Source organism: Podarcis tiliguerta, assembly GCF_965153285.1.
Source record: "Podarcis tiliguerta genome assembly, chromosome: 9".
In the NCBI taxonomy this organism is placed as follows: Eukaryota; Metazoa; Chordata; class Lepidosauria; order Squamata; family Lacertidae; genus Podarcis; species Podarcis tiliguerta.
The window spans coordinates 58,711,649-58,739,268 of NC_139542.1; the positions used below are offsets into that span (position 1 = coordinate 58,711,649).

Genomic DNA, 27,620 nt, shown 5'->3' on the forward strand with positions numbered 1-27,620 from the left:
TTGTAATCTGAAGTGATTTTGATTAGTGTAGTGCAAATCCATTTCTTCTTTTGTAACTTAAAGGAAACAAAACTGGGAAAGTGTTGCCTATTAGAATCTACAATAGTATAAATGCATCATAAAAATATACACTGTGTATGTACAGTGGTACCTCGCAAGACGAAAAACTTGCAAGACGCAAGAGTTTTTTGAGTTGCTTCGCAAGATGAATTTCCCTATGGGCTTGCTTCGCAAGACGAAAACATCTTGCGCCTTTTTTTCAAAACCGTCAATGCATTCCTATGGGAAACCATCAATGCATTTCCTATGGGAAACCGTGCTTCGGAAGACAAAAAATTCACAAGACGAAAAAACTCGCAGAACGAATTAATTTCGTCTTGCGAGGCACCACTGTAATTTTAATCAGTACACATCTGTCTCTCAAGTAGCAGGTGCATTGTGTTGCATAACTAATTTATACCTTTTTAAAGTATCTATATACAGATTTTTTAAAAAGTAATCTGTAAGTATCTGTATTCTAGTTACTGAGCATTGGTGGGGGGTTTCCTCTCTCCCCCTTTGGAGGTACTAGAATGTCATTAACTTATTAGGATTTCTCTTCCCTGAATCATGAATCAAACAGTGCTTAAATACTCTGAAGTTGAACTGTAAGGATCTGCTTTACGCCCGGGCTAATTACAACTGCTAATACCTCTTGAAAGCCTTAGACTTTGTCATTTCATATAGTTGTGTAAATGCATAGAGTCCACCGACTGGAATGGGGGGGGGGGAATGGTGGTGTTACAGTTCTTTTTGTGACACACTGTTTTGGCAGAGACAGTAGTTTACCTGACGACACTGACAGCTTTTTATGTCTTAGCCATTTCCATATTGCAAACTTGAGGTGTGCTTATTTAAAAGTCCTGTGGCTCAAATTGACTGAAGTACTGTTATACTACCTAACCTGAGTTTGGTACTCTGCAATTTTTGTGTAAAACCAACATCCCACAAATAAAACAGTATTTGTGTTTTTTTGTTTCAAAAGTTGATTTTTGTGGCTACCCGCACTTTTGACTGTATGTGCAAAAAGCGTATATTTAGTATTTATACAACATATAAGAACAAACAAATCTTGTGGCCGACAAAGCTCTGACCACAGTCCCACTACAACTTATTGTCTGTTCTTGCCTTGGGGAAATTAGTTGATCATCTAAGTAAACTACAATATGTTTCAACGTTTGTAAAGTCACAAATTGCACAGGTCTGTTTAGTGTTTGCAGTCTTTTGCACAAACATTCAGCAATCCTTAAAATCTATCAACTAGGCCAGGGGTCAGCAACTGTTTTCAGCAGGGGCCAGTCCACCTCAGACCATGTGGTGGGCCAGATTATATTTTGAATTTTTTTTCCTATGCCCCACAAATAACCCAGAGTTGCATTTTAAATAAAAGCACACATTCTACTCATGTAAAAACACGCTGATTCCCTGACCATCTGCAGGCCAGATTTAGAAGGCGATTGGGCCTTAGGTTGCCTATCCCTGAACTAGACCACTGTTATTATTTTGTATAGTTGGTGGGAAGGATATGTAAGAATGGCTTGTCGAAGATCACCCAAAGTGTGTGTGGCTTATACACAGCTTCTATAATAACCAACTTAGGATGTAGGAGGCTAGATTTTTGAAACCATTTCAAATGGATTATCCCATATAGTTTTATTTTGAAATAGATGTTTACAAAGGTGTACAGGAGAACATCTCTTAGCAATTGTTAGATGTCCAAACTGCTCCTCAATGCAGAGGTACAGTTTGTATACAGCTCATCAGAATCAAAGGCATAAAAGGATTAGAAAAGTCCTGTCCTAAAAAAACACAAACGGCCACACACAGAAAGCAGCACAGCAAGTTAAAAACCAATAATAACACTTTCATTTTGTATAAAGTAACTTTTTAGTAAAAAAATGTGCAAATAAATAGCAACAGCACCACAGTGAAAAAATACATTCGCAGAGATTGTTTAGGAGTGTTCAATTAAAAACCCTTTTAAAGTTTATTGCTACTATTTGGGTTTTTCCTTTAGGACCTTGCTGTCCAAATTTAGTTTTGGCACATTGTAGCACTTGCAGGTTGATTGGCTTAAAAATAAGATCAACAGTTTTAAGCAGACTGGTATCCTGTGACGGGATGCTCCGAGCCAAATGCCTGTTATAAATGAGCTTTCTTCATTGTTCCCGCAGTGCATTTTAAAAAATGTCTCTTACATATATGTTGGACCTTTCATTCCACCTTATCCCCCAATGGCAGATGCTGAAAAGTTGTGGCAGCATCCAGAGTAGCACCTGATGCTCTCTGAAGGGCTGCCATGGGAAATAAACACTAGCGAAGGCCCTGTGTGTTCCAAAGTACTTCAGATGCATGCATGGGCTTCTTTGGATTCAAGCCAGAACAACTGTTGCCTTCCAAATATTGTCAGTCCTAAAATTCTACTAAAAGGAAGACATTTCACTGACTTTAATCTGTTGATACTATGTTTGCTTATTTAAAGTAAGACCTTTGCCTTTCATGTTACAGTTCCTGCTATTTTGTAGTCAAAGTAGCCTAAACTATGCTGTTAGGAGGCTATCTGCTGCCAGAATCAAAATGAACAATTGCCTGGCTGCTTGACTCATTCAACTCTGATAAAATGCATCAAAACTCTAGCATATGATTAGTATACAAATTATCCTGCGAATTTTGATGGCACCATTCAGCTGCCTGAGGGTTTTTGCTTTTAACCCCATTCATCCAGGGCATGAAGAGGCTGAAGCTGTACTAATATTTACCACTTATGTAACACATGTCATGTGTTCAAAGCATTTCACGTGCCTTATGTCACTGCTGTGAGTCCTGAGATAATGTAAATCAGTATTGTTATCCCTGTATAGGGCTAATACATAAATAGCAAGTTAAAAGAGGAATTAAAAGGAATAATTTAAAGTTCAAAAGTAACAAAGTAACTGATATAAACACAATTGTTTCTGCCAAAGCAGCTAATGGGTTAACAGGAGCTGTGATAATTTTGGTTTAGTAGCTTTAATACGCCATTTCATAACGACATTTAAATATATCCAACCAGTACCAATGAAGTGCTACACTGAATTAACTGTATTTTCTGTGTATGCACTATGAAGTGATTGGTCACAGGATAACAAATTTGCATTGGAATTAGTTGTAGAAGATAGTTATAGAATAGCCCCAATCCTATTTCTCTGTACAGCTTTGAATGCTGTTCACGCAGATAAATGTATCACCATTTTCTTTCTCTACAGAATGTGCAAGTCAGGTTTGCACTTATACCCTGCCAACATGAGGGTTTATTTTTTTAAAATCTCCCAATTAGTCTCCGAACTGCCTTCCCATTTTTTCCTCGTTTAAAAAGCAGTTTAAGCTAAAATTATTTATCTCAAGAATGTTATTTTTCTCTGTGGGAAAATAAGCTGCTTGTTACTATTGCTAAAAGCAGGCTTTAAAAATAATTTATAATATTCAAATAAAATGCAGAACCTATGAAGACAGCAGAAGGAAGCCAATACATTGATGGCGCCCTGTACTTCAAAATATTTCATAACTGTTCCTGAATTTTGTTCCTGTAGAGCCTCTCCTTTCTTATAAATATTTTGCACAAGAGACAACCCACAGGAGGGGCTAAAAAGGGAGATCAAACAGAATGTACTCAATACCCTGAAGCACCCGAAATCTTTTTAAAAACTAATCTCGTTTGTGATATTTGCCCAGATGAAATGCCAACCTATTTATACGGAAACTTGCGCTGTTGGTGAGGAGTCTCTGCATAATCCTAAAGGATTCAAAGCACCACGGTTCAGACGTGTTTCCCCCCACAAATACTGCTCAGCATATTCTGTTGAGGCATATATGAAAACAAAGGGTGGGGATGTGAATAGATCATGCACCACTAGGGGGCACATGAAGACTGCCATGTAGGCACACAACCTCTAGCCAAGGCATGGCTAGCCATTTTTGGCCCAAGGCTATGCTCACCACCCAGCCAATTTTCAGAAGCCCACATGCCAGTAGTGGGTGAGGCCATCCTATTCTCACATGCATATACACTGATCTGTGCACACCCGAAGGTTCTCACCACTTGCAGAAAGTACGCTTCCAAAGGTTAGATAAGCCAGAGATTGGCACCATTAGACCTTTCACAAAGATTTCAGTGACTTCAATTCAGCTATATCCTAAAGTACTTCCGGAGTGATGAATGTACTTAAGTACCTTACTGAAATACAGTAATATGTAGCACAAATGGTCTGATGATACGACTGATGCTTAAAAGAATCTGTTCAATGCAGTGTCCTGGATAAAAAAAAAGTGCTTCATGTAGTTCTTTTACAAGCATGGTAAAAACAACAAAAAAAGCTTGCAAACATGCAACTGTTTTAAACCTAAGCTCCTCCTCGTTTGATAGTGCCCTGTTTTGCTTTTAATATGTATTACCGCAGGGATTAACTGAGGTTTGGCAACCCATGTTGCGGCTCTTCACTGGAATGCGGAATAGAGTCCCGTCGGAGCACATGCAAAGCTTGTAGCGTTCCCAGTCGCCATTGTTTAATTTCTCCCCATGTGAAGGACTCGGCAGTCGAGCTGTGTTGACCATCACACTTCCATTTAGAACAATGCTCTTATCCTAACAAAGAAACATTTGCAGAAGTTAGCAACAGTATTTCCAATTGAATAAACGTATCTTAATACCTTAATGTTAGAGAAACTGACTATAAGAAGCTTTCTTGTTCGGAGTTTGAACACTCAGCTTAATGTGGTCTACTCTTGACAGGCAGTGGCACTCGGATCTGACAAATGACATTCCTTGTCCTGCTATTCATTAATTGGAGATGCAGGAATTAAACCAAGGACCCTTCTGCGTGAAAAGCACAGGCTCTACCATTCAGCTGTGGGATAGCTAAGGGATTTTTGCTGTGTTAGAAACTGAGATATGAAAGCTAGGAGCTAAATGGCACCTTAAGCCTAGGTTATGGGCGCAACAATGGAATGTCTAGGCAGTTTTTTATAACAAGAATACAAGCTGAAAATGAATGAACTGCAGTTAAAATATGTTCATTTTTTGCATGTCCAGTCCTTCCCCTAGTAATCTTGAGAGGGTCTCTTCTCCAGTCTTCAGAGAGTAGCTAGAAGTGGGGAGGCAGAAAAAGGGCCTCCTTCCTTCCACTCTGCACTTTTAATCTGAAATCTCAGGCTGCACCCAGACCGCCTAGAACAATGGGAGTTTCGAACACTGGATTGTTGTACCTTCTGGCTTAATATGCATCACAAAACTTAAGTTATCCACCAGCCCTCACCTCTTCTAATTGTTCCGGTATAGTTTTTGGTTCAAAAAGTTTTTGGTTCAAAAAGCAAGTGCATTAGCTGCATATTTTGAGAGAAAATACATATTTAAATATGAATTCTCATGTAGATATCAAAAAATAGATTATTGTGGAATAGGATGATATGATTTATTAGTGAATACATGTGAAAGAGGGCAAGGACTAGAACTAGCCTGAGTTACCCATCCCTGTCAAGGCTAATGCTCCATTGTAGCAGTTTTGAATGACTGGCCTTTGATCTATAAAGGTAAAGGTAAAGGTACCCCTGCCTGTACGGGCCAGTCTTGACAGACTCTAGGGTTGTGCGCCCATCTCAAGAGGCCGGGGGCCAGCGCTGTCCGGAGACACTTCTGGGTCACGTGGCCAGCGTGACATCGCTGCTCTGGCGAGCCAGAGCCGCACACGGAAACGCCGTTTACCTTCCTGCTAGTAAGCGGTCCCTATTTATCTACTTGCACCCAAGAGTGCTTTCGAACTGCTAGGTTGGCAGGCGCTGGGACCGAACAACGGGAGCACACCCCGCCACGGGGATTCGAACCACCGACCTCTTGATCGGCAAGCCCTAGGCGCTGAGGCTTTAACCCACAGCGCCACCCTTTGATCTATCCTCAACTGCTACAGCATTCATTTCTTCCCCATTGGTCTGTCTTTAATAAACCCACTCCTGCAGCCTTGTCCTGGTGGGACAGTTCTAGATCCTTTGGGATAACTAGAATATAGGGTAGTTATACACATATCCTTCACTCTCAATTATTTGCTTCCGTACTGGAGAGAGTACAGCTGCAGCAGCAGCAATTCTTGCTTTGGTAAGCTGTGTGCCTAAACTTATTCTCTGCGGCTGGGATCTCAGAGGGAGAAAGCCAAAAGCAAACTCACCTACTGCACAAATATATGACAGTGTTGCACTTTGAATACTCTGGCTAAATTTATACTCAGTGTGGCAAGGAACATGGACCTTTACTCTGTTTTCTCCAAGGCTCTGGAATGAAGTCTTGGATGATGTTCGGAGTTGTTATCTTTTAGCCTTTCAGTGACTCTTCCAAAGGCCTTTGGGCCACTGAATTTTAATAAGGATTTGTTGCTGTTGCAGTATTTTATTTTCATTTTGTCAGTTTTTTTTAAAAAAATCATTCAATCTTCATTCTAAGCCACCTGTAATGTTGGACAGGTGAGACAGACATATTTTGAATAACTAGAGTTCCAACTATAACCAATCCAATGAATCCTTTAAATTTTTGTTCCCGTATCTAACTTACAGTCCTTATTCATCAGGTTTCCGCACCCAACCAACCTCTTTTCTGAGGCTGTGCACCTGCCTCTCTCTTTACTAGGCTCTTTCTCTATGCTGCTGTTGCCAGACATGAGACAGAACAGTTCTTCTCTTTAAAAGAGGACGGTCTGCACTTCCTTGAATGGTGGTTGCTGCAATATCTGCTTAGTGGAGACTGGGAGTAGCTTTGAAGAGCCATGCAAGGTTGAGCTTGCCATGCACTGTATCCTCTGTATCTTAGCAAAAGGGCAGCAATTAATGGTGTGCTGCGTCTTGCCAGCTATTGTTGGCAACGGGCAACTCTGCGTAACTTGTTTTGGTCAAACAAGGTCCTTTATGGAAAGGAAGAGAGTTGTAATTATTGTAGCATTGTTCGTTGTTATGCATTTGCTTTTCTGCATAACACCTAGAGAGACTGTTTTATGAGGTTTCTCATATGTATAAATTAAATTTTGTTCCGCAGCCGGGAACAAAATGTTAGCCTAAAAAACAATACATTTTCCTCCTTTTTTTTCTTTCCAGGCAAATATGTCTAAAAGAAACAGAGCTGTTTTGTTTTAGTTTTGGAATAAAATATTCCAATACAAGTTTTTGTTTGAAAACATGGGTACGGAGTATGTGCATGTAGCTGTATCTAATAATCGAGTTTAACTTGCCAGAAGTAACTATATTAAGCTGACAAAGCAGTTATGTGTTTTGACCTGGAAGATGTATATATACCTATAGGTCAAATTTGAGACAAGTAACAGTAAGCTATAATTTTATAAGGCTTAAAAAGACCATGCCATATTAAATCTATAGATGAGTAGATGAACCAAATCAAATCTGATTTCTTTAACTTGGTTGCAGTCATATATATAGCTCACTGAATCCATTTATACAAACTGAATATCCTGGAATTACTCACTGCTTTCAGTTCCATATTGCCCCCCATATGAAACTCGATGGTTTTGCCCATGATGAAAACACCTTCATTTCCACGGACAATGGCACGTCCATCAACCTTTATATTCAGATCACTGGTAGCATTGCTGGTAATCTGAGAGAAAAAAGAGAATAGCCGTGGAAAGCATTTTCTAAAAAAATAGTTTTGTTTTATACACAAAAACTCACCTTCCTACAAAATTGGCCTTGCTTTTTAAACACCACCGCTCAACCGTTAAAACATTTGTTGGACGGAGGCTGCGATTCTGCAGAGACTGAGCGCATATCAATGTTATCGACTGATAACAGTTAACTGCAATCTGTATTTGTGGCCTCATTTAGACAGCAGTTATATATATCGCAGGGGTAGGGGATCTTCTTACCACCACTTCTCTGAGGACTGTGTTCCCTCGGGGTGTGAGGAGTGGTTGTGGGCAAAGCACATATGTACATTCCTTCTCAACACCACATACACACTGGACTTTTAAGCTGTTGTTGCAAAGGAAGAATATTGAATTTTCAATGACCTGACATCATATGACAGCAGGTGATTGATGGATAGGCGGCCCCACCCACTTTTCAAAGTGGCCATAGAGGCTTGGTCACTACTGAATCAGGCCACTGACCAGAACCAGTTCCCTATCTCTGGTTTATAATATACTAGTAGACCTTAGGCTTCTATAGTCTCTCCTGAACATGTACAAACACAGGCCATTTTAAAATGCTTAAAATAAATAACTTAGGCAAATGCTTCATCTTTTTATATAGAATGTTAGCTATAATTCAAATAAAGGTATGAGTTTAAGATTACAGCATGCATCATGTAACTTGCAGAGAAAAGTAAACAGAGATCATACCCTCTCCGTAGATGCTTTTTGAACATTCAAAATTTTTACTCCAGTTGGCAAATGAAACTCGTGAGTATTATAGTCAGTGCTAAACAAAGTATTCTGAGTCCGTGGGTCAACAAATTCCATACCAATATCACTTGTAATTGAGGTTCCATTCTTTGCAACACTAAGTTTTGTTTCGCCTTGCTGAAACACAATCTGCAGGAAAAAATGAGATACGTTGTGTTAAATGTAACAAAGGCAATCTGCTACTTTGACAGTGCTTGGTAGCACTGTGGCTTCCTGTCACCAAAACAACTTAAGACTAACTATCTTTTTTTAATCAATGAATAAGTAGCTTGCAACAAATAAAATCTAGGGATGCGGGTGGCACTGTGGGTAAAACCTCAGCGCCTAGGGCTTGCCGATCGCATGGTCGGCGGTTCGAATCCCTGCGGCGGGGTGAGCTCCCATCTTTCGGTCCCAGCTCCTGCCCACCTAGCAGTTCGAAAGCACCCCTAAGTGCAAGTAGATAAATAGGGACCGCTTTATAGCGGGAAGGTAAACGGCGTTTCCGTGTGCGGCTCTGGCTCGCCAGAGCAGCTTTGTCACACTGGCCACGTGACCCGGAAGTGTCTCCAGACAGTGCTGGCCCCCAGCCTCTTAAGTGAGATGGGCGCACAACCCTAGAGTCGGACATAACTAGGCCCGTACGGGCAGGGGTACCTTTACCTTTACTAACAAATAAAAACAAAGCGACAGATTACAGGATCAGCAATACAAAAAATACTACCACAATGGAGAAAGCAACAGCAGTCAGCAACACAAATTACCAGCCTGAGAACATTTTCCACCAATCACAAATAAAACAAGCTAGGCTTTTAACCTAGGGTCTGAAAACATAACAGTGTTGGAGCTAGGTGGCGGTGAAGGGAGAGTATGTATGTATTTCTACTATGAAAGTCCTGCTTCTGGTATACCTGCCATACTTCTTCAGAGAAGGATATCCGAAGTAGAAGCTCAGATGTTGAACGCAGTACACAATAGAAGATATACTTACTGGCTGGTTCTCTCCGACAATCACCAAATCCTCATTACGTCGACCTCCGACTGTGCTCTTATACAATGGATGTATAATTCCCATGTCAGAGTCTTGTTTAAATCGCAGTAAGCCGCTATCATGAAACTCCATGCTGTCACAGCCGCTGGGTCCAATGCGAATTACAGTCCAGATGATAAGCGTGATCTAAAAGAGTAAATTTAATTTTTAAAAAATGTAAATGAATTCTGAAATTGTCATGCCAGTGCCTGGATCAGATACCTTTGAGAAGAACATGTTACTTGAAAACAGGCCCACAAAGCTGAAAACAGCCCATCAGTCATGTATGCCAACCCACTAAATGCTCAATCTCTGGTTTGCCTGGGACTGAAAACAAAACAAAACAAAATTCTGGTTGTCAGATTCCTGGCAGGCCACAATGTTTAACTGGTGGATTGTGTTCAATTTGGTGGCTCACAAATTGTGTGGTTCTAACTTAAAAGGAGGGCATCTTCATGCATGTGTATGAAAGGAAATTCGGCAACCAAAATTAAGGCACCAATCCTAATTGAACTCAGTGCTCTTTATAAGTACGGTATATACGATCAGGCTGTAAATAATTTATATTTAAAAACAATACTTGTACTTCTTTAGTTGTATAGGAAAAAAAGAGCAGCCCAGTCTTAACTCTTAGCCCACGTGACCTTAGAAATTGGATTTTTGATTAGGATGCCAACCAACACATAGCATCCATCATTGTTGCCTGCTACTCCACTTGGTACCCCGAAATTAAGACCAATCACTCAAGGCCCTGTTACTTTGAGACTCTGACCTTCCCACAGCTATGCAGGGCCTTTGTAGAACTAAGATTCTAACAGATGCCCTCAGCAGATTTAGAGGGGATATATTGGGGAATGTTCCATATGGATCGCAAATGTATATATGGATGCAATCAAGTAGAGGAAGTCACATGCTATCTGCTGATTTGCCCCCTGTATACCACGCCCAGAGGAAAATTTCTATCACCAATTCTTAACTGGCTTCCAGGTCGATCCGCACAGGAAGTGAAAACTGAATTCCTAGCAGATAAGCATCTCTATATTACATACCAGGTAGCCAAATTTGTGCTGGCAGCCAAGAGGCTCTGTTCCAGCTATGTGAATGCACTCCAATCTTAAGTCTGAATGTTGTAAATTTCTTTTTATGTTGTAAACTACTACAGGTTGCATGTATGATTTTAGATGAAAGTTTCCTTTTATTCTGTGTCCATTGTAAAGGCCTTTGGCTATATACAATAAAAATGGGTTGATAATTCATAGTCTGGCACTGAATAATTAGCAATCCATTGAAAGGATGAAAAGCAGAAAATTGGTTAATCTCTACAGATAAGAAAATTCCACGATATATGTGGAGTGGATAAGTACATTTTTGTCTTGAATTCACAGTACATCTTAGACTGCAATACAGAATGTTTAGGTAACCTAAAGGTAAAGGTAGCCCTGCCCGTTCGGGCCAGTCTTGCCAGACTCTAGGGTTGTGCGCTCATCTCACTCTATAGGCCGGGAGCCAGCGCTGTCCGCAGACACTTCCGGGTCACGTGGCCAGCGTGACGAAGCTGCATCTGGAGAGCCAGCGCAGCACACGGAACACCGTTTACCTTCCCGCTGGTAAGCAGTCCCTATTTATCTACTTGCACCCGGAGGTGCTTTCGAACTGCTAGGTTGGCAGGCGCTGGGACCGAACGACGGGAGCGCACCCCGCCATGGGGATTTGAACCGCCGACCATGCGATCGGCAAGTCCTAGGCGCTGAGGTTTTACCCACAGCGCCACCCGCGTCCCACACAGAATGTTTACTAAGAAGCAAAATAGAATTTATTACCAGTTGTGGAGTATTTATTTGACCTAATTAACTAAGACCTTTCCATGTATTGATTTTTAGGAATCCTTTTTTTCAAGCGTACTATGGACAGTTGGGTCCAAACAGATACACATTACCATATTGCCATTCGTCCTCTTGGTTTTAATAGGCATAAATGGCACCCAGTGTTTATAATCTCCATGTACAGTTCCAAGTTTGGTTAGAAACCCTGCATATAGGTAATGAAGATAATTTCACTGAAAAGCAGCAATATTTGGAGCTTGCTTGGCACTAAAAAGGAGAAAAAAATATACCTTTAGAATTCTGTTGAGACATAATTAACCATGTATACACCAAAAACCAAATACACACAAGTTTTGTGCTCCTATTTCCCTTAGTCGTAGAAAGTTTCGAAGGTTTCGGTTAGCTTCCTTCCAGATGAGGAAGCATTGGTGATTATGCCTTTAGTAATACAGTACCGTATTTTTCACTGTACAAGACACACTTTTCCCCTCCTAAAAAGGGGAAATGTGTGCGCATCTTCTGGAGCAAATGCAGGCTGCACAGCTTTCGCTGAAGCCAGGAGAGCAAGAGGGATCTATCCCTCTTGCTCTCCTGGCTTCGCTTCGCTGAAGGGGCGCTGCGCAGCTTTCCCTCTCTGCGCAGTGCCCCTTCAGTGAAGCAGCAGGAGAAGTGGAGCCCCTTCCATTTCTCCTCCCGCTTTGCTGAAGGGGCGCTGAGCAGAGAGGGAGAGAACATTTTTTTCCTTGTTCTCCTCTAAAACTAGGTGCGTCTTATGGTCAGGTGCGTCTTATGGAGCGAAAAATACGGTATATTTCATTAAAAAGCTTGCAAATATACAGATTTAACAGTAAGTGGCAAGTAAACTGACATGTATACATGCCATACTAGTGTCAAATCAGCAGCATTCCATCACATGATTTCTCTTTCAGAACTTAGGGCTCCTTTATCTTCTTCCTTTCCAGGTCTCTTGACCCCCCCCCCATACACCTCACTCTGCAGCCTCTTCCTAATCTGCAGCTGGATGTAAGCTGCCCATCCAAACAACCAGTGACCTGCTAGTTTGCTCGTTCTCAAATTCAGTGACCAAGCCATGCCAAAGATAAATAGAAGCATTGAAGAACAGCTTTGGTTCCTTGCATCTAGTTGGTTAGGCCCTATTTAAGTCCATAGAGCTCCACTTCTGCAAATATATTCACAGTGTTCGTCTAGTGGTCTAACTTAACAATATAAGCACGATCACAGTATTTTGATTAGCTTGTTCTACTTACAATCAAATTGATGACAGCCAAAATAAACAGGAGGACTATCACACAAATGGCCAAGTTGCCTTTTCTGCCTCGCAAGCCGGTTTTGTGCAGACGATCTTCATCAATTGGAATATATCCAGCCTTGAAGTTACTGTTGTGTTCTTTGTTAATATTCCTCCGCTCCACAGCTTTCTCACGCATCGATTTCTTCACAGGACCATTGGAACTTTGCTAAAAATAATTTAAAAATAAGTTCCCCAAACGATATATTAAGTCCAACATATCTTATTCATAACAAGATGATATGAATTTTCACTTCTCACAATAGGATTTTCACAGTAGGAACTGTTTAAAAGAGCCCAACTTGTAAAGAAAATATTATTTGCAAAGTCTTGAGAATGTAGCTATACAGTACCGTGTTTGAATTTGCTGCAGAAGCAGTTACATTTAGCTGCAGCAGAGGACTGCTTCAGCAATAATAATAATAATAATAATAATAATAATAATAGTTTATTTATATCCCACCCTCCCCAGCCAAAGCTTGGCTCAGAGTGGCTAACAACATTAAAATGATACAACATTCTATAGTGACATTCCTACGTTGGATGCTACTCCTATGGGGGGGGGGGAGGAATATGAATACACTTTTTTTGTTGCATGTACCTGAATATGCAGTGTAGCTCTTCACCCAGTAATTTCTCTGTAATAGAGCCAGGTTGTTCATATAAAATGACTACATAAACAGCTAAGCATAACTCCTAGCTACTACGAACACCTGCTGCATACATAAAGGCAATTCAGTTCCAAACATTCAAGCAAGTGTAAGAGGGAGTTTGAGATAGTAGCTGAGAACTGGAAGGGGCTGAGAGCCCAATTGTATGGTGCCAGGAGCCTCCAGGCTGTCACTATTTTGCCAGAGGGATTCAGTCGCACACCAGAAATTTAGGTTTCTAAAATAAAAGTGGACCAAAGGGCTATGTTGCAACAAATCCACTTTCTTTTAAAAATGGCATTTTTGCCGTTAGGAAAGTGATGCACCAAAAATGTGATAACAATTTGATTGATTGATTGGAAGGCAAATAACATCCCTGTGAACAAATCAGGATGAATGATCAATAAAGAGCGGATACCATGCAAGCTTTGTGCAAGAAAATTGGATGAGTGCTCTATAAAGAGGTCATTTGAAGGAGCCCTTGGTCAAACCTTTTTTGGGGGGGGGCAGGGAGAGAGACACACATACTAAAAGCACAAGCAAGATTTGCACAACACCAAATTGCTCCTGGACCAGAGAGCAAAGTCTTTAAAGCACTGTGCCCTTTGCTGTACAGTGGTACCTTGGTTTACAACCATAATCTTGTTTAGGAGGTCCGTTTGCAAACCAAAACAGGTTGTAACCCAAGGCGAGCTTTTGCCAATGGGGCCTCCTCCCCCCAAAATTGTTTGTAATTTTTTTAAAAAAGGGGGTTGTAATCGAAAAAAAGGTTGCAAACCGGGACACGCACTTCCGGGTTTGACGTGCTTGTATGCAAACTAAGACGTATGCAAGCCAAGGTACCACTGTACTTGGTTCTGTGCCATCAAAACGTTTTCAGAGAAGATTATTATTATTATTATTTTATTATCTGTTGAATTTATATACTCCACTTTGAAAGTCTCTGATCGTATTCCCCGGAAGTCTCCCTTAAATCCCTATATATGCTTTGCCCGCCTCCTAGTCCTCCAAGGCTAAGGAAAGTCCTTCGTGGACTACAACTCCCATAATCCCTGACCTATGGCCGTGCAGGCTGGGGCGGATGGGAGATGTAGTCCAACAGCTTCTCGGCACGCCATTGGTCGCTCCGCCCTCAAGCCTCCTTCGCGTTTGCTCGAGGGTGAAGCGACACTCAGTCGGATCCTCTGCGCGCAGGCGCAAGACGCTCCCTATCTCTTTCTCCGCCCTCAGGCGGCTATTTTTGCTACGGCGCCCATTCACTTGGGAAGCCGCCGCCGCCGCCGCCCTCCCGAGCCTGTCAAACGGGCCTCGCGAGTCGCCTCACGCGCACTAGGGGGCTGGTTCTAATTTCAGAAAGCCGGGCGAAAGGCAGACATGATACGTGTCCAGGCGACAAATGCCACGAATAATGAGCTATTAATAAAAATAATAAAATAAGAAAGAGCAACGAATGTCCTGAGGGGAAAAGGGAAGGGGCCGCGTAGGTTGGCGCGCCCGACTCCGCTGCTTCCCTGAGGCGGCTGGGCTACGGCAGAAGCCCGGGCGCCGCGTTCGGGTTGCCATATATAATAATAATAATAATAATAATAATAATACCAGGATACCCCGGTTAGCAAATGCTCCGATCATTTCGGAGCTTTTACAAGGCACGGTTTAACCCCTGTCGCCGGTTTCATTGGCCCAGTTCCCGATCAAAAATATCCCGGGAGGACGTTCATTTTCGGAGGCGAGTTCCGCGACGCGCCCTGAGGCGAAGGGGCCGGTTCGGCGCCGGCCTCCTCAAGCCGAAGCCGCCTCTTTCTTCCCCGCCCCGTTGATATCTGGGGACGGTAAAATGAAGGAGCGCGCGCGCGTTTCCCTCCTTTTCCCGCCCGAAGCCGGAGCCAGGCAAGGCGCCGGGGACTGACCTGCTCGGAGGTGATCGCTGCCGCTGAGGCGACCGCCATCTTGGGCTCTTCTCGTTCCTTCCGCGGAAGGGAGAGCGAGGCTTGGCGGGGCGCCTTTGGCGGAGGAGGAAAGGGGCGCGGGAGCCGCACCCGCCATGCCCGCTCCTTAAAAGGGACGAGGCGGCCGAGGGAGGGCAGGAGAAAGGCAGAGCCTCCGACATTTCTCTGAGGAAAAGAGGGACGTCCCACTCCATAAGGATAATCATATCCCACACATCTTCTGGGGTTGCCTCAGCCACTCAGGGCGGCCTCCCACATGTATAAAAACATAATAAAACATTAAAAAATAAACAAATAAACTTTGCTATACAAGATTGCCTTCAGAGGGCTCGGGGGTCGGATAACTCCCAACATTTCTCCTACGAAAATAGAGACGTTCAGTTCCATAATGATAATTTTATTATTTACACCCAGAAAAGACGCCCTGCAACGTTTGGCGGTGAAAACACTACGTTTCCCAGCACCCGAGAAAATGAGTCCTCTGCGCCCTAACCCCCAGGGTCAGGATTTCGCCAATAATCCGATGTCCTCCGATTCACTTCAAAACTGTGCCAAACACCCAGGAAAGTCTCCCTGCAACTTTTGGCAGCGAAAACACTACATTGCTCAGCACCCCAGAAAACGAACCCTCAGCGCCGTAACCACCGGGGGTCAGGATTTCACCAAAAATCTGATTTCGTCCGATTCAGTTTAAAACGGCGCCAAACATCCAGAAAAGGCTCCCTGCAATGTTTGGTGGTGAAAACACTACGTTTTACGATTTCTCACAATTTTAGCCTCGCAGCCCTTATCTGTGGGGTCAAGATTTCGCTGAAAACCCAATTAACTCGAACACTGGGATAAGGGCCCCTGGATGGTTTAGCAGTTTAAACTCTACATTTCATGTCGCCCCTCTGAGCCCTAACCCGCTGAATCTCGGTTTTGCCCAAAAGCCTTCGTCATCCAATTGCAGCACCATTTGCTGCCAGCGTTTTCAGCTGCAGTTATTTCCCATATATTCAATAAACGTTTCCCAATCTTCTTTAAAGAAGATTAAAGTAAACACCTTTTTCTTTTAACTGGGCATGGGAACCTATGGCCAGCCAGAGGCTACTCTTGGTCTCTGACTCCCATCATTCCCAGTCTGCATGGCCAATGGCCAGGGATGCTGGGAACTGTAGATCAGCAAACAACACTCAAGAAAATGAAGCAGAGCTCGCCCCAGAACAGCAACAAAGGTATACATTTGCATTTGTGCATGGTAGAAAGAGCAGAGGCAATGGACAGGACTAATGGCTTCAGTCGAAGAAGGTTGTATTATATACTTGTGTCCTTGAAACCATGCTTTAGCTTCCTAGCCAGTCGAAATTTGGTTCTCATCCAGACATATGCAACGCTGGCATGAAGAAACATCATCCATCTTTCCCTTTCTGTACTTTTGACAATGGCCCTTTGTGAAATGTTGACTTTTAGGGAAGCTATTCAGTGGGGATTTTTTTGTGGGGAGGAACTTTGCGACGAAGGACAATTTAGATCATGCTGTTCTCCCTTTGTTGGGTCATATCAGGAAACATAGGTGGCGGGGAGCTTATTGGAACCGTACTTTCTCCGTTTGGATCAGGCCATGTTCTTCAGAGAATCAAACATAAGTTTTTGTGTCCATTCTTCTTTTGCTGGTACTTCTGCTTCTTTCCATTTTGGGGCGAGTAGGGGCTTGCTGCTGTAGTAGCATGCATAAATAAAAGTTTCTATACAGTTTAGGTAGTTCTGTCCCTATAATTCCCAAAAGAAAAGCTGCTGGTTTTTTAAAAGGGTTATTTCGAACATGGGTTTTAGAATCTTTCAAATTCTGTGCAGAACATTTCCTGATACTCGTATTTACATGACCACCGCATACTGATCGGGGTTCCCTCCGCCTTGTGGCGCTTCCTGGAATGCCAGTTTAAAAGGCATGTTTTTCCAGCCTACAGAACTGACAAATTGGTGCAGCTGAGAGATTGGAGCTCCTTGTGGCCCGCTGCCAAGATGTCTTAACTGGAAAGTCTGACTGTAGGCCTTCTTGGCCTAAAGGAGTGGTGAAAATAAAAACAAAGCCCTGCATGGCAAATGCCTATTCTGCCTCCGAGCAAAAGCCAGAAGTGGCATTTCTGGTTTCGCTAGAGCCTTGCTGGCGGTACTCCTTAGTAGGAAATTGATGTTGGTGGTTGCATCGTCAAATAGCAACCGTTGCTCACAGCCTAAATGTGGTGCACTAATGCAAGGTACGATTTATATCAGCGCACCTCCTAATGTTTGAAAAAATGTGCCAATTGTAGGGCGCTTGGCGTATTTACTGTGCAAAGACTTCAGAGATGTGCAGGTTAGATATTTTTTGAGCACAGGGCTGGGGACATGATAGTTCTCCAGATTATGCACATCCTCCAACATTTCTCCAATGAAAAAATGGGTGCTCCATTCAATAAAAATACAGTGGTACCTCTGTTTTCAAACGTAATCCATTCCGGAAGACCATTCGTGTTCTGAAACGTTCAAAACCCAAAAACTCAACAGCTGACGGCTAGGCCTCAGGACATTGCACTCAGCGGAAGCCATGAGGCGTGTTCAACTTCCGAGGCATGTTCGAAAACTGAAACATTTACTTCCGGGTTTACGGTGTTCGAAAACCGAAATGTTCGTCAACGGAGATGTTCGAAAACCAAGATATCACTGTAATAATAATAATATTTATAAGCCACCCATCTGATTGGGTTGCCCCAAGCTATGCTGGGAAGCTTCCAACATATATAAAAACGAAACAAAACATTTTAAAACTTCACTACATAGGGCTGGTACAAGGGTCAGGCAATTCCATACCCTCCAAAAGTTCTCTGATGAAAAGGGAGATGTTCTAAGGAGAAGCAGGAAATTCTTGGATCAAATCAGAAATGGGAACAGCTTCTGTAAATCCAGGACTGTCCCTGGAAAATCGTGAGGCTCCTTCCTCTGTTAATCTCTCCTTATTTAATGACAGGTAAAGGCAAGTTGTTGGCTCAGCGGATCCTTGGACGTAAATCAAAATTGGCATCATGTTTAGAATGTTAAGACAGCAACAGAAGAAACTGCCTTCTACTGAATTGGGCCATTGTCCAACTTCTTTGGCGATCACTCGTAGCCAAATAAGATTGTCTTCCATAAGCACAGTTTTAAAAATGAGTCCGTAAGTGACTGTGGAGACCAATTCTGGATCCACACGTCCTTCCATAGTGGGGACATAGGCTTCCAGGCGGGAGTTGATCCTGGTGAGGGTTTGCCAAACATGCTTTCCTCTTAGCTTGTTTCTCCCTTTTGTCCTGAGTTCGAGTGTCTTCAAAGCTCATGGCACCTTTGGTAAAAGGTGTTCTCCAATTAGAGCATTCGCAGGCCGGTGTTTTCCAGTTGTTGGTGTTTATACTACTTTTTTTTTAGATTTGCCTTGAGAGAGTCTTTAAACATCTTTTGTTGATCACCAGCATTATGCTTACAATTCCTAAGTTGGGAATAGAGTAGTTGCTTTGGAAGACGATCATCAGGCGTCCGAACAGCATGACCAGTCCAACAAATTTGATGTTGAAGAATTATTGCTTTGACACTGGTGATATTTGCTTCTTCCAGTACACTGGCATTAGTTCACCAAGTGTCTTCCCAAGTGATGTATAAAATTTTTCGGAGACACTGCCGATGGAATCTTTCGAGGAGTTGGAGATGGTGTTTATAAGCGGTCCATGTTTCACAAGCATACAGCAAGGTTGGTAGTGCAATAGCTTTGTGAACAAGCATTTTGGTTTCCCTGCGAATGTCCTGGTTCTCAAACACTCTGCACTTCAGTCGGGAGAAACCTGCACTCACAGAGCTCAGGCGATGCTGGATTTCAGCTCAGTGCTGTCTGTACTGACTGACTGGCAGCATCTGCCCAGGATTTCAGACCAGGTTCTCTTCCAGCCTGCCTGCAGATGCTGCAGGTTGAACCTGAGACCTTCTGCACAGAAAAAAGATGCTCTAGCCGCCAAGCTGAGGCTAAAGAGCCTGTTTCCTTACAGCTTCTTATTTTTACAATATGCAGCTCGCAAGGAGAATAATAGGCCAAGTTTTATAGGTCTTGTAATGTTTTTGTTTTATTGCATTGCATTAGAGCAACATCATAATTAGAGGCTTGTTATTGGTGTTACCAAGGTACTCTTGAATAGCTCCGCCTAATATAAGAACCGGTTTATCTCTGACATTTCTAAACTGCTCACCTGGAGCTGACATGATTACAGAGACATGCCCTCTAACTGTACCTAGAGGTTACCGTTTCATGTGGGTGGGGTAGAAAATGATGCCAAAGATTGTATTAAAACTTTGAGGACGGTCACATTCTTACAGTTTTCAAGGCGAGGCAAGGCTGCTTTACCTGTAAATATGAGGTGGCTGAGCAACCCCCTCTCTTTTATCTTTTTTTTTTACTTCCTTCTTTTAGCAAACAGTTTCCCGGAACATTCTGTCCAAGCAACTGGGCTGTTGTGAGCAGCCAAAGCAGGGCATGAAATGGCAGCAATGCATTTGCGCTGGCAGCCCGGAAACGCTGTTCCAGCTATGTGATTGCACTCCGAACTTAAGCCTTCGTGTTGTGCATTTCTTTTTATGTTGCAAACTGCTGTAGGTTACGATTTTGAATTAAAGTCTCCTTTTATTCCCTGTCGTCCATTGTAAAGGCCTTTGGCGATACACAGAAAAAATTGATTTGGGAAATGCCCATCTCCTTATAGGGAGGCCACAGAGAGTTGTGCTTGCCCCAAGTGCAAGGCTTGTGCCCTGTCTCATCCAAACAGGGTGACTTTTAGAAAAGCAACAGCAGAGGGCTTGGGAATCTTGGACTGGTCATGTTGTTTGGATGCCTGAGTATCGTCTTCCAAAGCAACTACTCTATTCCAAACTTAAAAATGGAAATCATAATGCTGGTGGTCAGCAAAAGAGGTTTAAGGACTCTCTCAAGGCAAATCTTTAAAAATGTAGCATAAGCATCGACAACTGGGAAACACTTGCCTGCGAGCGCTCCAACTGGAGAACAGCCTTTACCAAAGGTGTCATGGGCTTTGAACACGCTAGAACTGAGGACAAAAGGGAGAAACGTGCTAAGAGGAAGACACGCTTGGCAAACCCTCACCGTAATCAACTCCTGCCTGGAAACCTATGTCCCCACTGTGGAAGAACGTGTGGATCCAGAATTGGCCCCCACAGTCACGTACAGACTCACTCTTAAGACAATCTTACTCGGCTACGAGGGATCGCCAAAGAAGAAGACCTGCAGCCAATATCAAGGCATACCTCATAGCATTTGAATGAACAAATGGCTAAGGTGAGGTCAGATGTGATCTATGATCGGAGCCTGGAAGAAGCCCAGTGTAAAAATCGGAAGGACCCAGAGCTGTAGCTAGGGAGTGGGGCTAGCTGGGATTTCTTTTGCCCTAGGTGAAGTCTCCAGAGGGGCTCCATTGAGGCTCCCAGCCTGTGCAGGTTTGTGCCAAACTGGGTCTTTGACCCAGGTGAAATAAAGCCTCATTTTGCCCTGAGGAGGACCTATGCCTTGGATTCATGTTTTTGTGGCACCGTCTTCCTTCTCCACCCAAACGCTTTCTCAGAATCCCACGTGTGTTCCTCAAACTAGGACCCCTAGGCTGCCACCTAAGTCTACAATTTCCTGCTCAAATGCTTCCGTTGTACTGGGTCTCAGTTTCACTTCCCTAATGGAAGATATTACTCAGCAGGAGCTGCCAAACACAGAGGAGCACGAAATGCCCATTTCCCCCTCTGAACTGGCCAGACTTCTGAATGTGCTTCTCTGTGGATTTCATTAGCAGGCTGCTGCACACCTGAAAAAGAATGCACTCAGAAGCCACCTCCTCCATAGAAGTCAATGGGTATTTCTGGTGCACAAAGATCTTCTGCATCAATCTGAAAATGATTGCAGGAGGGACGGAGGGGTTTCCATTAGAAAAAAAGCATGAACGTTGCTAAAGTGTAACCAGGCTTATTGCAGAATGGTTATTCCTACATCTCAAACTGAAATGAAAACATGTTCAAAATACAATGGAGGAAATATGACTTTATACTAATTTGTACTCAAATCTGCCATCAGTTCAGAGAAACTAGATGATAGGGAAAATCCTTGATGCCGTAGCCCAAACAATCGTTAATAGTTATTATTGCTAGTTGGTATTCCAACAATTTGTTATTAATCAATAGGTGGTTTCTTCAGTTTTGTACAGGAATCTTGGTTTCACTTTGGCTACCTCGGTCCTCAAAGAAAATATATCAAATCCAAAGCGTTTCAATGCTATTCCAAGTCAAAAAATAGAAAAGAGTAAGGAAGGCAAGGGTTGCTTCAGACCTCTTCATTGTTGCACAAATGTGCCCTTGCTGAAAACTTAATTCTCTGATTTCTCGTCTTTCACAGAGAGAAATGTTGTAATCTGCAAACTACCAGGGGCTTATCTGCATTACAGACTTAAACTGGTTCAACAGCTATGCCTTCTCCTCAAGGAGCAGTAGCTCTGGACAAGAGTCTAAAGATTTCTTGAACCCCTCTCACAAACTACAGTTCCCAGGATTCTTGGAGGGGGGGGAGCCATGACAATTATCCAGGCATATGTGTATGCAAACTACAGAAATTTTGAGCATAGCACACAGGCCCCTGCGCTCATACGAACGATAAAGCAATTTTATGTAGTCTCTGCTCACTCAAAAAATCACTGCGGATTATTCCCAGGTAAATACAATCTCATGAATTTGTTGTAGGGATTACTATAGTAATATATGTGAAAGTCCTTGAACGCTCCAAAGTACCATACAGTACAATCCTATGCCACCTGGGATAGCTCACTCAGCAGAGCACAAGACCGTTATTCTCAGGGTAGTGAGTTCGAGACCCATGTTGGGCAAAAGATTCCTGCTTTGACGGGGGTTGGAATAGATGATCCTTACGATTCTTTCCAACTGTACAATTCTATGATTCCCCTGTATTCATAAGGAATCTGTACAGCTAACTGCGGAGTATAATAATAATAATAATAATAATAATAATAATAATAATATCTTTATTGTCATTGCCCCCTTCGGGGACAACGAAATTACTTGGCTGCTCCATAAAAACACTAATTAAAAAAATATAGTAAAATACAGCAATGGAGATTTGATGACTTTCAAAGTCCGGGCTTCCCATTCAGGGCCGAGATCGCTCTGGAGAAGAAGCTGTTCTTAAGACGGCTTGTTCTTGTCTTCATCGTCCTGTATCTCCGTCCAGACGGCAAGAGCTCGAAGAGACAGTGACCAGGATGCGATGGATCTTTTACTATGTCCAGTGCCTTCCTATGGCACCTTGTGGCATAAATCTGCTCTAAGGTGGAGAGTGGGCAGCCAACAATGCTCTCTGCTGCCTTCACAGCCCTGCACAACCCCATCCTGTCCTGGGTAGTACAGCTTCCGTACCACACACATAAGCCATAAGTAAGCACGCTCTCAATGGCACAGTGATAGAAGGCAAGCGGCAGTTTCTGCGGAAGATGGTTTTTCCTTAGTATTCTCAAAAAATACAGTCTCTGCTGCGCCTTCTTCACAAGCCCCCTTGTGTTGACACTCCAGGACAGATCCTCTTGTAACTCAATGCCCAAAAATCTGAACGTTGTTACCCTCTAATAATAATAATAATAATAATTGCAACATCATTATTGATGATGATGATGATATTCTTACAATTTCATATTGGGAAAGCAGGCAGAGTGGGGGGAGACTAAGGCTCCAACTCAACAAGCTGCCTCCTCCTAAGGCTGCTTTGAGCCTGTTTCCTCTTTCCCTTACCAGATCATATGGCAAAGTTCTCCTGAAGTTTAGAGGACTTTCAAAAGCAGCTTGCTGTTCTAAGCGGGTAGGCAGAGAGTCCGAGATCCCCGTAGACATGGCCAAACTTGCATGCCAAACATCTGGGTCTCCCGGACATGTTCTGGAATCAGCCAGCAAAAGGGCGTCCGGGTGGATTTTCGGCAAAACGTCTGGGAAAACCTCGGATATATGGCAAGTAGGGTGATTTTTTTAATTTTAAAATTCCCAAAGTCCCAAAATGATTTTTTGGGGGGAACTGTTCCCTCAAAAAAGCTCAACAACTTTTAGACCAAAAAAAAAAAGCACAACAATTTTGTCTGGATTTTCCCTTTGGGGAATATGGCAACCCTAGAAGACACTGAAAAGTCGCCCTATTGGTCCCCACTGATAGAACCAACCAATGCTTTTTTTCTGAGGGTACGCAGGGGTACGCATACCCCTAAACAGTTTGTGAATCTTTGTACTTTTCTCCATTTGCTGTATTTATTTTCCCCGATTTGAACTATAAAATGGCGATTTTCTTGAGTCAAAATGAGAGTACTGTACCCCTAAACATTCTTTTAGAAAAAAGAACTGGAACCATTCAAAAGAATGAAGGCATAGCATAATCTCCCTCCCCCCGGCCCCGGCCTCCGTTGCGTAATAATGCAAGCAGGAATTACTGCTTTCAGAAATATTTCTGATGGTGGCTGCTTCCTCTTCTGCAGCAGCGTTGGTTTTGAGTCACAGATTCTGTTGAACAAGATGCACGGGGCGGGATGAGATTTTGTGCTTTCCACAAACTCATCAGGTCAGATTCACCTCGAAACAGCGGGGTGGGTGGGTGTGTAATGTCAGATGGATGGAGTATACCTGGATTTCTATAACCCTCGGTACTTTGTTTGGAGATCTCAAGGGAGATCAGAAGGACTTACTTATTGTTTCTCAACTAGTTTTCCTTTTTGTTTCTTTCCCAAAAAACTGGAAGTAGCTTTAGACTGAGGGGTGGGGTGCATTTTTATTTTTATTTAGCCAGATAAACAGTTGAAAGTGGACAGAAACAATCAAATTGTCACAATCTCTGCTCCAACGACTGTATCAACTGTATCAACGACTTCAGGTGTGCTATAACACCAGGTGAGTACAACAGAATAATTCCCCCCTCCCGCGATGGAATTCATGACATTCTAAAGGTGGGTACTCCAGATTGCATAGGTAAAAAGGTAAAGGTAAAGGACCCCTGGACGGTTAAGTCCAGTCAAAGGTGACCATGGGGTTGCAGCGCTCATCTTGCTTTCAGGCTGACGGAGCTGGCGTTTGTCCACAGACAGATTTCCGGGTCATGTGGCCAGCATGACTAAACCAATTCTGGTGCGACGGAACACTGTGACAGAAGCCAAAGCTCATGGAAAAGCTGTTTACCTTCCCGCGCCGTGGTACCTATTTATCTACTTGCACTGGTGTGCTTTCAAACTGCTAGGTTGGCAGGAGCTGGGAAGGAGCAACGGGAGCTCACCCTGTCACGGGGATTTGAACCAGCAACCTTCTGATCAGCAAGCCCAAGAGGCTCAGTGGTTTAGACCACAGCACCACCCGTGCATAAAGTGAGCTTGTCAACAATCCTTGAAATCAGGATTGAATAAAATAAAATATTCAACCCCCCTTTAAAAATTTTATAGGGGGAACTTGGCTCCTAGACTGGCAGCAGTTCCCATTGAACTATCTATGACCATATTTCAAACAGTGAAAATCTATACAAAAAAGTTGTTGAGCTTGCTTCAGCAAAATCGCAAGGGGAGAAAAGATGCCATTACACCTGGATTTTCCCGGACATTTTTCTACACGGACTAGACTATTTAACTACTGTACCTGCTTCACACATCCCCAGTGCAGTGCACCCCCCAAATATATATATATGTACACACACACACTGGGAACCATAGTTCAGGGGTGCTGGGAATTATAGCTCTGGCCAGGGATCAAATGCAGTTCCCAATATTCTTCTTTGGGGTAGGTGGGTGAGCTTTCAGATGCCTATACAGTAACAAAAGATCTTCCTGATTTGAGATTCTACACATCATTTGCTAACCTTTTCACTGCCTGATAGAGGAGTAGAATCTCCATCTAGAACAAAGGGGTGGTAGCAGCAGTGCCTTTTTCTGGGGGTATGCAGGATTACACATAGCCCTAAATATTTGGCGAATCTTTGTACTTTTGTCCATTTACCGTATTTATTTCCCCTGATTTGAATTATAAAATGGCACTGGGTGGTAGTAATACTGGAATAATCATTCCTTTGCAAAACAAACAAACAAACAAACAAACAAACAAACCAGAATTGGTGGCTGTTATGTGCTAGCAACTCATTACTGTCTTGTGTAGTTTTACCCTTACGTTGAATAACCTATACGCCTTTGCTACGGTCTGAGGTCTAACCTGCATTTGTGATTTTCCAGAATGCGAAAAGTGGCATGAAATTGTCGCAATCAGGGTTGCCATATTTCAAAAACCAAGACATCCTGAAAGTTGTCAAGCTTCTTTTAGGAGACCCCCAAAGTTGTCAAGCTCTTTTAAGGAGCAACACCTTTTGGAAATCCGCCCCTCCCCCCCGAGGCCAATTCCACCTTTGAAATCCCAGTAATGTCCAGGGAAATCCGGACGTATGGCAATGAGAAACACAGCGAGGGGAGCAATGACCTCACTGTGTTTTAAACAGCTAAGGCATACATAGACCAATATTTTCCACCAATTGCCACACACCGAATTGCCCATGCAATGGTCAGGGATGATGGGAACTGTGGTCTAAAATATCTGGAGTCTGCCAGGTTGGGGAAACCTCTCATGGAAACAAGGCCATGTGGAAAAGATCCTCAGAACATGCCCTTAGTATTCTGGTGTGTTCTTCTATAGTCCAAGTTTTATTTAATCTATCATCTATCTATCTATCTATCTATCTATCTATCTATCTATCTATCTATCTATCATCTATCTATCTATCATCTGTCTATCTATCATCTATCTATCATCTATCTATCTATCTATCTATCTATCTATCTATCTATCTATCTATCTATTATTAAGGGAAACCCCCAGAGTTTTTTTAGACAACCCCAAAAGTTGCAGAGCTTTCTTTAGTACAAAGGTTTTCGAGTTACAGAGCTTTCCTACTTCTTCTTCTGGCCTTTTTGGCACAATTGTCGCTTTCCCAGGATGCTTGCCCGATTTCGGGAAAATCGTCCGGGATGCTATTTTTGGGGACGTGTCCCGGAAAATAGGGATGCCCAGCAGCCCTAGTGCATGGTTATCTACCTTGCTGAAACAGCAAGGACGATAAACTGGCCTTCGGGCAGCTAGCCGAACAGGATAAAATTTCAGTTCAGATTTATGGGAAGTTGTTGTTAGGAGTGGGGGGGGGGGAATCTGGTTTGGTGAGTTTGAAGGCTGGGAGTAGACAAGAGACAACCTCGCTACTGTGAAGAAAGGGAACTGTCGGGGCGGGGAAGGCCTGAGACCGACATTTCCCACAGCTTCAGCAAAAGAGGCAGAAGACTTAAGTTCTGGAAGCGGAATAGCTTAACTTTAAGGCTTTATGCCCAGTCAGGAATTTGGTCTAACCGATTAGCGCTCCTTTTCGCCTTTCTGGAATGCGTCTTTCAGGCCCATGAGAAGGGAGGGTTTTTTTCTTCTTTTTGGGTTGGCTCATTGCAACTTTTTCGCCTTTCCAGTCTCCAGAAAATTGCCAAAGGACAAGGCGAGTGGTATCTCAACACTTCTCGTCTGAACAGGCCAACACACCTGCAAATGCAAAAAGATGCATTAACTCGCGGTCCAGATTTTCCGGATTCCTGCAAAGGCTGCTAAGCTGACTTTCCATCCAGGTAGGCAGACTTCTTGGTGCCGCTGTGTGGGCTTTGAGGCTCCTGTTTTCTCCTCAAACTACGCTTTCCATTCTTTTATTTTTAAGTTTCCAGTTTTGCATTCTTTTGCATTCTTCTGCAGCTATTCTTTGAGACTTCCCTGACAGCTCTTTGGACATCTTGCTTAGCTGCATATACCTTAATTCCTCCTCCTTATTTCCCATGTTCCCATAAGTTTAATATTATCAGCTGCTGGTCACAAGGTATCGCCTACCTGGAATTTATATCCGAGATCAAATTTCTGCAAGGTATTCCCTCCTCGTCAGCTTGTCAGCTTGATTTCTTATTTTTGATGCCATATTTGTGAGCTCTGCATGTTCCGTTAGTCTGCTTCTTAAGCTATGTTGCTGGGATGGTAAACTGCTTTTTCTTTTTTCTTTTTTGGGGTCTGTGTGTGTGTGTGTGTGTGTGTGAGAGAGAGAGAGAGAGAGAGAGACAAGGTAAGGTTGTGTTCTTTCTTTTGTTTTAAGAACAGAATTGGCTGACCTGCTCAACTCAAACTTTAAGAATTCCTAAGTGAATAAACCCACCTTTGTGCCCCCCTGATGAATAAAGGGTTGCTGTAGCTCAAAAAGTAAAAACCAGGACACCCCCCCCCAAATGGTTGAGGTTTTTATTTTTATTTTTGAAACCACCAAAATTGTCGAGCTTCTTTTAGACAAACA

The 27,620-nt window shown here is 42.9% G+C and overlaps 3 protein-coding genes across 10 annotated transcripts in view; 1 reads left to right on the forward strand and 2 right to left on the reverse strand.

The window, feature by feature from the left end:
- LOC310685618 (uncharacterized protein) overlaps positions 1-27,620 on the reverse strand; it is an 850,221-nt gene that overhangs the window by 710,268 nt on the left and 112,333 nt on the right. The window lies entirely within an intron of this gene.
- Positions 1,655-15,461, reverse strand: SGCB (sarcoglycan beta). The gene is made up of 6 exons (XM_083458435.1): positions 15,170-15,461; positions 12,572-12,781; positions 9,442-9,627; positions 8,409-8,600; positions 7,535-7,666; positions 1,655-4,660 (listed from the first exon to the last, which is right to left on the reverse strand). The coding sequence occupies exons 1-6, from the start codon at positions 15,206-15,208 to the stop codon at positions 4,457-4,459; spliced, it is 963 nt and encodes a 320-aa protein (XP_083314561.1). The 5' UTR covers positions 15,209-15,461; the 3' UTR covers positions 1,655-4,456.
- RBM47 (RNA binding motif protein 47) overlaps positions 24,071-27,620 on the forward strand; it is a 95,446-nt gene continuing 91,896 nt past the window's right edge. For 5 of the 7 annotated variants that reach the window (XR_014515370.1, XM_083458286.1, XM_083458301.1 and 2 more), the window contains exons 1-2: positions 24,071-24,175; positions 26,764-26,916. The gene's annotated coding sequence lies outside the window, so the exon portion shown is untranslated. Of the gene's footprint in view, positions 24,176-26,116; positions 26,917-27,620 lie in introns of those variants that run through there. The other 2 variants (XM_083458292.1, XM_083458302.1) reach the window with 2 other exon arrangements.

Excerpts from the sequence above, each read along its gene's own strand:
- SGCB (XM_083458435.1), bottom strand. The coding sequence starts at position 15,208 with ATGGCGGTCGCCTCAGCGGCAGCGATCACCTCCGAGCAG. Across the intron at positions 8,601-9,441 it reads TTGTCGGAGAGAACCAGCCA|ATTGTGTTTCAGCAAGGCGA; the intron begins GTAAGTATATCT and ends TTTTTCCTGCAG. Across the intron at positions 7,667-8,408 it reads AAAAAGCATCTACGGAGAGG|ATTACCAGCAATGCTACCAG; the intron begins GTATGATCTCTG and ends TTTTTCTCTCAG.